General features: G+C 28.8%; 1 protein-coding gene across 1 annotated transcript in view; it reads left to right on the forward strand.

The window, feature by feature from the left end:
• Positions 1 to 365: 365 nt before the first annotated feature.
• Positions 366 to 12,885, forward strand: part of CSN3 (COP9 signalosome subunit 3) — a 28,778-nt gene continuing 16,258 nt past the window's right edge. The window contains exons 1-9 of the mRNA XM_076475128.1: positions 366 to 522; positions 3,516 to 3,645; positions 4,176 to 4,288; positions 4,632 to 4,681; positions 5,127 to 5,219; positions 7,036 to 7,110; positions 9,142 to 9,246; positions 10,327 to 10,416; positions 12,063 to 12,113. Coding sequence (XP_076331243.1) covers positions 468 to 522; positions 3,516 to 3,645; positions 4,176 to 4,288; positions 4,632 to 4,681; positions 5,127 to 5,219; positions 7,036 to 7,110; positions 9,142 to 9,246; positions 10,327 to 10,416; positions 12,063 to 12,113 — 762 coding nt within the window. The 5' untranslated portion in view covers positions 366 to 467. The remainder of the gene's footprint in view (positions 523 to 3,515; positions 3,646 to 4,175; positions 4,289 to 4,631; positions 4,682 to 5,126; positions 5,220 to 7,035; positions 7,111 to 9,141; positions 9,247 to 10,326; positions 10,417 to 12,062; positions 12,114 to 12,885) is intronic.

Genomic DNA, 12,885 nt, shown 5'->3' on the forward strand with positions numbered 1-12,885 from the left:
AAATTGTTATTACAATAGAAGAAACTGTTTTTAGTATCCGACCTGCAGAGCAAAATCAAATAATATATGCATTATAAGAACAATATTGAATAATTTCAAAATGACAGACTCAAAGCTTTTCATGGACTAATTTAAATTTAAATATTATCTGCGATTAAGTAAGCGATATAATTCTTTGATGACATTTTTATCCGCAGAATAAAGTCTCTTAAATGAAGGGTTTTATTTGTTATTATTTTATATAGGTTGTCGAATTACAAGTAAAGCTGTTTGAATTTGAACAATGTTTTAACAGTTATATTATTTTTGCTGTTTTAGGAGACTAATTAACAAGATACGAAAGAAATAACGGTAAAAATATTTATTTATACCTGTTTATTATTGAATACTAATGAATTGAAAGCTCATCGTATAGATATCGCATATCAAAGCTTATAATCCACTTAGATGTCGTTCCAACTTCAAAAATGGCGACTCCTTTGGAACAATTTGTAGTAAATGTAAGAAACCTTTCTTCTCAAGGTAGGTATATTTCATTCCCAATTTTATTCACATCGTATATGCATATATATAATATAATTGTATACAAAACATGTGGGCAGTTTTACTTTTCCAGTTTAGTGTAATCGATTTTAGTATGATTTAAACATCGTATTCACGATAGAAATGGTCGTTTTAGTATTGGGTTTCACAAATTAATCATACAAACAAATTTGTTTTGTTTTCAGTCATGCTTGTATGCTTAGTGTTTTCATGTTCTGAGTTATGCTCACTACTACATTTACGTCTTTTATCTATTTGTTTTGGCCATTCCAAAACCAGACTAAATGATTTTACTGCCGCATCACATTTAAAGTTTAATCGATTGTTGATGGTTGTTTCATCCTAATGCACGAAGTTACTTTATGTTTGATCTCGCACATAAGTAAATTAATATTTTTATTTCATATGTAAATTATCCTACCAGTGAAAGCCTATATTTCTAACAAATTTATGTATCTTTATATACTCTATAATTAATTTTAATTGTATCATTTATTTCTTAAAGTACTATTATTATTTTATATTTTTGTCTTGTAACATATTATGAAGAAGTACAATGTTAATCATTTCGGTTTGTTTCATTACACATTCAACTTCTTAATGTGTTAAAGCCCAGAATAAATTTGTAAAGTAAATCTCTAACCATCTTCCAGCATTGTTTAAAAAGAAATCACTTGTGAATTAAGGTATCTTACAACTCTATGTTTACAATGATGTATTTACTGCATTGTAATTTAAATTATATACAGTGATTAGTGTACAGCAACTTATTTTCTTCTGTTATATTCTCCAGTGTAATTAATACATTTATTTCAGATAACTGTATCAAAATACAAGTTAGGGTTTTATAAATTGTTCTAATGACAAGTTTTTCTAGGTTGTTGTTTCTGTGTAACATGTTCTACTCATGCTTGTGCATTACATTATTGTCAAGTAACATATACTTCTTAAAGTACAAGAAGTAAATCCTGCTTTGGAGTTATACAATTATATAATTATTCAGAGTATAAGAGGTATTCTGCTAGATATCAGTCTGTCACTCTTTGCCCAACTTTGGTCTTTCTTTAATTTGTGATGGGCAGTTTCTCACTTTCTTTGTTCAAGGCAGGGAATTACATGGCAATTCATATGAAGTAATCGTTCTTTGGTGCAGAGAAGTGAATATCTATGTGAAACTGATCTTCAGATAAGGAAAATGTTAACTTTATGGGAGCATGAGATCATCTAATTAAATGAACTGAGGGACAGTTGTATGATAGAAGGCAGAAGGTTGTTATAAATGAAATGAAATCACAATGGATTAATGTTACAAATGGCAAAGTTTCATATAGAACTTTGGATTGTTTAGTGACTAGGGCTAATATTTTGGAAGCTGTTTCTGAATAAGTATATGGATGTGCATGTTTATGATTGTAACATTGATTATTTATATAGTCCTGCAGGTGAAGTTGATGAGGAAAATAATCTGAGTATACTTATTACAAAGTTTGTAAAGCTAGAAGTAAGACAAACAGGATTTTAGGGTGTATACGTAGAAACATTGATCATAAGTAAAAAAACATCTTATCTGTTCACTGTGTGTGATGCAGGTTGTGTTCAGTTTTAGTCTGGAGAGGATTCAGAGAAGAGCTACAAGGAATGTTCTTGTTTTGGAAGGGCTGATCATATCAGCTGTATTGAAAGTGTTTTATTTTTTTACTGGAGGGTGAAAACAGTATAGTTGAGGTTTAACATTGTAAGTAATGTAGAATATATGAATCAAGATTATGTTTCGAAATAAAGTTATAAGCACCAAGATTAGTGTAATGTGTGATAAAATTTACACATGATTTCAGTTAAGACAGTCTTACTTTCTTAATAGAATAGTTAGTTTTGAGGTGTGATAGAAGCTAGAACATTGACATATAAAAGGTGACGAAATGAGTCTTTTAGAAGTCCGGAATGAATACAAATAATAGCTAATTGTTTAAACTGCATTTTGTTAGACTATTGTATCCTAATGTATGGGTTTCTAATGGACATAGAACAGCTTCCTTGTATATTAGCATTTCATTATAATGTTGGAAGGCATTCATATTCTGTGGGTAACATATTACTCTTAAGTAAAATCTATCAAAACAAAATGAACTAATAAATGTACTTTAGACCATGTGTGTATGTGGTATGTAGATTTCATATTTCTCATTGTCCTGTTGATATATATTTTGTATCTATAATCTTTTAAAGATTTTTCTAAAGTTTTAGTTTGGAGTATGTTAAATCTGGTCAAGGTTGTGTGCTAACTGAAACATGGGTAATAGAGTCCATAGTGGGATTTTGATAAAGGAAGCTAGCTATAGTTTCTTGAGGTAGTTGTATCATACATTACTTTGTATATGTGGGTCTACCTTATAGCTACAGAAAGTATTTGGATTGTGAGAACAGTCTTAGCATTTTCAATGAACTTTGAAACAGTTAATTTTTGCTGTTGAAGCCTTTTCCATCCTTCTGTTGTTTAACTTATGTTTAGATTACTCTAAGTTTACATTTTAACCTCATTAACATTCATTTGCTCTAAATGCAGTCTATTCATTTAATTTCAACCCATAGCAACATAGACAGTCAGCTTATTTTTCTCACCCTTCTGCATCTTAATTCTGAATTATTTCTCTTGTTTTTCCATGTACTAAATTTGTGAACCTCTCATTAAAGGGATCAGGTAATTGCAGATGTAAATATCACAGCTACAGTATACCCATTGTTTACTGAAATACCTAATTGTTCACAGTTAGTATAATACTTTAGTATTGTTGGTATTATAATAAGCTACATGTCAGTAAAATTTAGTCCATAGTTTAATTAGTTTTTAATAATTATTAGGTGTTTTCATCTAAGCACATATTACACTCAGAGTTTTCATGTCACTTTTAACTTTTGTTGTAGGTATAACTTTAATTCAGTTTCATTGGTATGTTTTGATTTTTTTTAACTAGGAAACTTTGAGCAGCTGTGTGATTTTATTAGTAAAAGTACAGATGTACTGTTAAAAAATGGTGCTCATTTAGATGACGTGTTAGCCACTCTGGACCTACAAGAACATTCTTTGGGAATACTTGCTATTTTGTAAGTTAATGTGAATATTATTAAAAAGTTCCTGTCTGTAATTATTCATTTTGTATAAACATAACTTTAGTACATAACATATATAATGAGTAAAGCAAAATGTTAATATTAGACATGATTGGTACGAAGATACAAATTATATGTCTTTGTACTACATTCTATTATTGTATAAATAATATTGGCTTCATGTAAAGAGGATTTTTAAAAAGTAAATCCTCTTTTAAGTTCAAACTGTAACTTATCTGCTTTATTTAATATTCAGATTCTTCTCATTTCTGAGTTTATTCCTTCCAAAAATATGTACATAAATATATATATATATATATATTTTAAATTTTCAACTAATTTTCTTTTATCTTTTTAAAAACTTAAATGTATTTGTCTTTTATTAATTGTAAAATTCTATAAAATAGAATAAGTCTTTCACACTTTAGTTTGACTTATTTTACTATTACTTGTATGCAACAGTGCATAAGTTCTACAATGTTAACTTTCTGTCATCTTCAAATAAAACATTTTTTCTTTTGTAGATGTGTGAAACTTAACCTCCCAACTGTCCCTGAGTTTGAAGTTTTGTTTGCTCAGGTACAAGAGTTCTTGACTAGTTGCCATGGTGAACAAGTGCGTTATGCCCCAAATACTTGTAAGTATACGTTTTATTATACTTGGGTATAAATGAAGTAAGATACTAAATCCGTCTACTTATTATTTTAACGTTTACAAGTAGACCAATTTAAAAGTAAATACAACCAATCTTGTATGTTTTAGTATTGTTTGAAAGTAGTATTGATAGAAATGCTTTTGGGATTTTTGTAAACAGTATTGCAGATAAAGTATCAATAATTTATTTCAATTCTGTTTTTAGTCAGACATGGTAAAGGTAAAACACATGTACATAAGCATCAGATCATTACAATGAAATAAGCATCTCGTGTTTTTTGTGGTATTTCTGTTTCATCACAAGTTGTTTTTTGTTGATCTTATAGTTGCTGATTTATGCCACCTGTTTACTCAGAGTTTAGTTGAAAGACAACAAGTGAGTCACATCTTTAGTTCTAAGGAAAGAATGTTTTCATTGTTCTTTTTGTTTTTAATGGACCTATATTTATGCTAAAACTCATTTACAGTTACAAAGGAAATAAACTTAATCTCAGTAAAGTAAGTAGTATTTCCTACACATCAGATCAGTTTACACTTTCCAAATACATAAAATGATTGGCAAGACTGTTTACTGCTTTGTATTTGTAATTACAGTAAACTAAACATGTGTAGAATGTGAATGGTTACATGCATGATAGTCTTACTTACATGAAACATGGTTACTCTGTAGTTCAAAAGGCTAAAGAATTGTAGTTATGTGATAACATTGCTCTTTTCTTATGCAGATATGGTAAATTATTGTTTTTGAAGTTGGTTTGTTGTGTAAACTAATTGTTTCATTGTAGAAAACGTAAGTTTATTGTGTAATTCTAATTGTCTAGCCAATGAGAGGTATTGATTTGCTGTGTCGAGCAATCAGTAAAATCCAGCTGTTTCCATCTCAGTTGACATCAATACATGCAGATTTATGCCAGGTAAAGTTAATCATTTTTCATTTCAAAATATGATTGCTCTTCAGGCCAAATATTTTATTTTCACTGTTAAATTAAAGTAATTTGGAGGGTGAAGTATCATTAGGACTGTAGCTTTTTCATGTTCTTATTTTTCTTGTGACATAAACCAAAGTGTTAGATACTAGATAATGTTTAAAGAAAAGTCAGAACTTCAATGATAGGTTTTTTTTCCCAAACCAGTAATGGTTATTTTTACTATTAGACTTAGTTAACTCTCTTACTACAGGCTCAGTTCCAGGGACCTAACTTGTAACCATTTTGTGCTTGTTATAGTTTTCGTACTATAACTTGTAATACATTGTGTGTGTCTCTTCACAAAATGTTGTAGATTATCAGTAAATATTACAAGGTTATAGAACACAAAATAGCAGATTTTTAAATCAAGTTTCACATGCTTTAAGTAATAATTTGATTGTACATTTTTCTTGTCAAATGTTGACAATCCAAAAGTGATTTTGATTTTAAGGTAAAAAATACTATTGGACATCAGAAAATTGTCAAATTTAACTTTCAAAATCTTTATAATCTCATAATTATGAAATGTTTTTTAAGTAAAAAAAGCTTTTCTTTTTTATGTTTTATATTTTAATGTTGTTTCTTTATATCGATTTCATGAATTTGAGCAACCTAGTAACCAACGTAAAAGATTAAGAAATAGATGTGTTACATTTTGTATTCCAGACTGACTACAAATCATAACAATAAATTACAAATGTTTAGTCTAAATATGTTAAATCTCATAAAATTGACATTTATAGATATTTTTTTATATGACAGAAACTGCAATGATGGGGTGCATGTCCACTCATTACTGTATCCAGTAATATAAAACTGACCTTTACAAAGTGACCTGTCTAGAATACAGTCACATTTCACTTATGTTACATAGGTGTGTGTGTGTGTGTGTGTGTATATATATATAATATATCTTATTGCTATTTGTAGATAGGTTCTTAAGTTTCAGTTATTTTTTTAAAACATAGAATAGGAAATATAGAAAATAATGATTTTTTGCTACTTATAAACTTTGTCCTTATTTGCCCAAATTTTGCACATGGATGTAAAATAAAATATTTTTTAAACTTTTATATATGAATTTTGAAATAGCCAATTAATTATGCTCAATATTGCAGAATTTCACTGTAATTTATTAGACTTAGTAACTGAACTGTAATTGGGTCTAAACATTTTTGTATGGACAATATTTTCACTTAATGAGTTTGATTCCAGGAAGAAAAAAATTCATAAATCATGAATTCAACATGGAAATTGGCTAACAACACAAGTGTTTTTAATAGTTTGTTTTTAAAACCAATCTGTAAAACTCTTATTTGTGCAGTAGTGAAATGTAAATTTAATTTTAAAATTCTTACAGACTGTTGTAATTGAGAGTTATTTTCAGAACTATTTTAATTTCAGCCCCCCAAAAAACTGAAAATAATTGAGTCAATTATGGGGCTTGGTCAATCAAGTGAAAAGTACTTAGCAAGTTGGTTTTGATGTAAAAGTTCAAAAACAAACGAGGATGTAAATTTAGTTTTTATGTATTATGAAAACAAACTCTTAACTGGAAGATGTGAAAATGTAAAGAAAGGAACTGTTCATGAACTTTGTTTATTTACACAATATTTGACCGATCAGCAACTGAAATACCATACTAAGTATTCTATTCTCTTACTGTAAGTACTTTTAAAAAACATTTGATTAGCAAGTAGACGAATATCACCACTTTTTCAGTCTTGAAACCACTTAATATATAATTATAGTTATTTTCTAGCTTTGTCTGGTTGGCAGATGTTTCAAGCCAGCACTACAGTTTTTGGATACAGATATTACTGATATTAGTAAGGAGGTAAGGAAATATTGTTTCATTTATTTGTGTCTGGGTAATTTAAAATAGCACTAGGAGATATCAGAGTTTTATAGTGTGATTTTGGCTTAAGAAAATGCATTATGCCAGTTGTAATGTTTGATTGTAATTTAATTAGGAATACAAATTAATAGATATTTGAGATGAATATTTTTTAATAATTATTATTAAAAATGTGCTACATAATTTATGAAAAATAGAATATGGTACCATTAGAAAAAAAAAAGCTAACAGCCATAGCTGTATAAAGAATATGCAGTTATTTATTGTGTAAATTTCCATGGAATATTTGTCTAATAGAAATTGTGTAAACTGATTCCTTGGTTTGAATCTATTGGTGGGGCCTGGCATGGTCTTGTTGCTAAGGTATTCAATTCACCATCTGAGTGCCGAAGGTTGAAACCTAATCATATTGAAAGTAATTGCCATTTCAGTTGGATGCCTGTGGGATATTGTGAAAGTCAATTCCATTTTTCATTGGTAAAAAGTTAGCAGTAGGTGGCGTCTTCCCTCTGGTCTATCACTGGTAAATTAGGTGGATGGTTTGTGCAGATAGCTCTTGTGTAGCTTTGTAGAAATTCAAAACAAATCAAACCTATTGATGCCTGAAGGGCAGTAACACCTTACATTGATATGAAAATGGTCTCTAACCTGTAAAGAAATATTCAAAGATAGAGGAAGTCATTAATACATAACAAAGGGACATAAATTTTGATATCTTCCATGTTATGGAGTTTAATCCACTCTTAACTTAAAAATGTTTTGTGGAATTACTTATTTGGCATTATTGCAGACCAAGTATTGCAGTGACTGATTAATGCAAAAATGTAATAAACATCACTGCTTTTTGCTAGCTATGTTTAGAGGGATAGAATTCTTTAAACAATAATTGGATAAAAGAGGTTTCATTATACTGAGGGAACTGAATCAAATACTTAGTGAATTCAGATGATCTTCAGCTTGTGGTTAGAGTGCTGAATCCACAGTCTTAATGTTGGAGTTTTAATCCCTATCACACTGAATGTGATTGCCCTTTCAGCCGTGCATGAGGGGAATATGTGATGTTCAACAGAGCACTTGTTTTTTAGTCCTCACTTCTATATTTTATCAAAATAATGTGTGACGAGCTGAGTGAGGGCATGTTAAAATACAAGCTGATCAATAATAAATTGATATAATAAAATGTTAAATATGCATAACACTGAAGTTTTATAACAAGTCTCAGTAATATGTATAATTTTAGTATATATATGTTATAAGCACATGTGTGATAAGCTTATAAAGATCCAGGAATATTTTATATTGTGGGAAATGTCAACAAACCATTTGAGTTATAGCTTTGGTTCAGATGCATGGGTTGATGATTGTTTTGTTTTATACATAGGGTTTATTAATGTACACATTTACCACTTACAAAATTTGGTATTTTTTGTTTACACAAAGTGCATTGAATGATATCATGCATAGAAACAGTTTTCTGTTTATCAAAACTTGGGGTAAACTACATGAATCACTGAATTATTAAACTTCAAATATTTCCTGTTGGTTTGAAAAAAAACCTGTGCACTTAATTTATATTTTGATGTTAACTTGAAAATAATCTAGTGAATATATTTGAGGGCTGTTATTAATGGGAAGACATTTAACAGTAAATAAAAAAGTTATGTCATAAACTCTGGGTTGTAAAATATTTTTTGTCATGGTCAGTTTAATAACTCTATATGTTTGGTAGTAAGCAATGAAAGTAATCCATAATGAATTAATTAAGAATAATGAAAGAAAAACACCTTCAGTCTGGTGTGAATTTAATACCATACCTACTGGGCTTAATTTTTCTTAAGTTTATTAAACTTAAAACATGGTATATTTGCACAGTGCATCCAGTTACCTAATAGAATTCAAGTCCAAATGTAGAAAGTTTGAAAGTCATTCTTAGCTTCGTTGTTCATGAATCTACACCTGTCTTTAAACATTTTTAAAACAAAACTTGCATGTCTTTGTATCCTTGTTTAGGGTGGTTATTATGATGCTAAGTATTTTCTGCTGTATTTTTACTATGGAGGAATGATCTATGCTGCTGTTAAGAATTACGAAAGAGCTTTATATTTTTTTGAAATTGTAAGTATTGTTCATTCATTTCTTTTTGACACAGTAACTATGGTTACAAGTAGAGTAATGGTTTTGTATAGAATTTTATGTTTATCTAGAAGTTATGTATTTAATTCATGTTTATAGATGTGGAACTTACAAGTATAAAAACTACTTTTGTGGTAACTGACCTAAAGTTATTATTGTGTTACTTCCTTGTTCATAAGTTGTTTTCCAACACTGTTTCAAGTAAATATTTTGTTCATTTTTTTACTTAATTAATTATATTACCTGAATAAAGTTCATATAAGGTCATTTGGAGATAATTTCATTACAGGTATGGATAAAGAGACATAATTCTACATTCCAGTGTATCAGGTTATTGAGTTTATGAAACATTGGTGAAAGTTTGTGTAAACAAGTAATTTAAATTTATAGTTCTGCAGATATATGCACATAACTTTGTATATTTTAATAAATGTACATATTTAGATTTGTAAATAAAAACTGACAGAAAGCTCTTAACTCTTCATGTTATATATCACAGTTTAACCACTCATTGTTGCTACTTTTAGGTTACAATATTTTAGAATTATTGCATCAGAAAGAAAGTGTTGATTAAGACTGAATATTAGCCTACCTGATATAATAGTTCAGTCACCTGGAACTACTTTCTAACGTATTTGAAATAAAGTTTTTGGTGCTTACTGATTATTCAAAATATGTTTGATGTAGTTACAAGTAGTAAATTAATCTATAAAAAATTCCACTCAGTATTTCAAATGCACCTACTAGATCTGTTGTGTTGGTATGTTAATGTACACTCATCTTACATTTCTGTTTTGTTTATAATTATTATAATTGCATTTGTTACAAGAGAATGCTGTGAACAGTAAACACCTCTCACCTTACTCATTCACTGTTGTACACATTGCTTGAATACAAATCTTTATTGCATTTTGCTTTCATTAAGTTTATATTTCTTCATTTAAGATTTTAAACTGGTTGCCAAGAGATGAGGATTTCACAACAGTGCTTGAACTGATTTGTTGAAGTTTCTAAGTGAAATGGAAAGTATTTTATTATTTATTACTTTGGTCTATTTTTAAGGCTGTCACAACACCAAGCATGGCTGTCAGTCACATCATGTTGGAAGCATACAAAAAGTACATTCTCGTTGCTCTGATTCTTCAAGGAAAGGTAAAGTTGTGGAATAATTAACATACAGGAATTACAAAATGATTTATAAACAGTTGTAGCATAATCAGTTTCATCCTTTAACAGTCAGCAATAAATGTATGTGTTCAAATATTTAAAAATATTAAGTATTCAAATATATGAAATATTTCTAAAATATTTTTGTAAACTATATTTTCGATGCTTTAATTTAGTTATTACATATATTTAGTTACTCAGTCAATTAGCCATAAAACTGCACAGCTTGTAAATAAGTTTATTTGTACACTTGTCATATCACCATTAGTGTGCAAGTTTTTGTTAAAAGTGAAGATGGTATTTGTGAACTAGGACCTACAACTGTCTGCAAGTAATTGTATCCTGTAGTGGATATTAAGGAAGAAATAAACTAACTTGTTTACATTACATGGAATTAACTTCATGTTATTTTCACCAAATAACTTAAAAGGATTTACTTGATGAAAAAACACAAAAATACATTCAGTGAAGAGTAAGGTGTGATTAACATTCAATAAATAAAAACTGTTTACATTTTTTTTATAGATTTACTTTTTATGTAAATTAAAATTGTAATTTCAGCATTACATTTTTTGTTTCTTGATAATATTGACCAATTTTTGTCCTTTATTATCTAAATTATTGTCTGTTTTACTTTATTTTTGCTGCTTGTCTACGAATAATGTTTCTAAATTGTATTGGCTCCGAGAAAAAAATTGAAAAGCTTAATAATGAGAGTTATATCTTGTATTTTTCCTGGAAGTGAAAACTTCATTGTATTGCATTTCACTACTAGAAATTCAACTTCCAAGTCTTTAACAAGAGCAGTCTGCCAAAATTAAGCACCATATAGTGAATTTGATAATTTTGACGTTTCATCCTTAATATTTATATGATTCACTTTTAACACAACAAACATTAGTTAATTTACAAATCTTAATAGTTTCATACAAACAAATGTAGTTTATTTTTGACATGTGAAATATTAGCTAAAATAAGAATCTTAACTTGGTAGTTTCATCCTTAACAACTGTAGTTTGTTTATGCCATGTCAAATATTAGTTAAGGTATGAATTTTGCTTTAATAGTTTCTTTTTACAGATGTTTTCTATCTATATGTCAAATATTAAAGTATGAACCTTTACTTAATTTTATAGTTAAAAATGTAGTTTACCTATGATATGTCAAAAACTAGTTAAAATACAATTCTTAACCTAATAGTTTCACCTTAACATATGTTATGTTTACCTTTGCCACATTTTTGACACCAGTGATAAGTCTGAAGACTTGTAATGCTGAAATCTGGGTTTTGATACTGGTGTTGCATAGCTTTGTGCAAGCTTCAAAACAAACCTTTGCCATTTGGAATAGCTGTTAAAATATGTATTTTTAATTAATAGTTTCTTCCTTAACAATATAGGATTCAGTTTGGCCATATTCAACTTTCTGCAATAGTAAAGTATTCTAATGATCATGGTGTTTTTTTTTCTAATTGATTAGTTGGTGTACAAAAAAAGCAATTGTTTTAAAGACCTAGTTAATAGCAAGAGTATTATTTCTATAACTCTAATATTTATTTTTAAATTTTATTATTATTATTGGCATTATTCTAAAAACTAATGGATTACATATCTTGTTTCCATACATTGTAGGTTGCAAATTTACCTAAGTATGCATCTCAGGTTGTAGGGAGATTTATTAAGGTGAGCTTTTTATATTTTGTAACTGATAGAAATAAAACTGGACAACTCATAAACAAAAAGCTTGATCCTTATCAGATTCAAATAGGTGCAGTATATCTTGTTTCAATGATAATGTGTTCAAAATCAGTTGTTGTGATGTTGGTCTATCTGTCTAGGCTGTATCAGACTAGAGTTTGTAGGTGAGTGATGTTTGTGCTAAGTCTTTACCTGATATGTCAGTGTTCTGAATATGTTTTAATATATGGTGTTAATTGTGGAATAAAATATTTCATGAAACTAGCCTTAACTACTACAAAGCATTACCTCCCAGAAATGGAGAAAATGTCCACACTTCCTAAATTTCATTACTTACCAAAGGGAGAGTTAAAACACATTTTTAGGAGGTTATTTGTCTGGATAATATCATCTGCATGTATGTGTGATAAATTTTTTTTTTGTGTGGTTTATGAACTTAGTTTGGTCATCAACGATAGGATAAATTTCAGCATGTGTCATATTATATACATCACTGAGACTCGGTTACATGCTTCACAAAGCTGGTCTGAAATAATTGAATTTTTAAAAATCATCCAGATCATCTCATATAACTGAAACTAAGGGTTGAATTGTAAGGATGTTCATCACCATCTTTAACTAAGACTTGAATTCTAAGGTATCTCATCATTATCTAAAGGTTTGAATTCTAGGGTTACTCATCACCGTCATTAGCTAAGGTTTGAATTCTAGGGTTACCCATCACCATCGTTAACTGAGGTTGGAATTCTAGGGTTAC

This window comes from Tachypleus tridentatus, chromosome 13 (assembly GCF_004210375.1).
Source record: "Tachypleus tridentatus isolate NWPU-2018 chromosome 13, ASM421037v1, whole genome shotgun sequence".
NCBI classification, from domain to species: domain Eukaryota; kingdom Metazoa; phylum Arthropoda; class Merostomata; order Xiphosura; family Limulidae; genus Tachypleus; species Tachypleus tridentatus.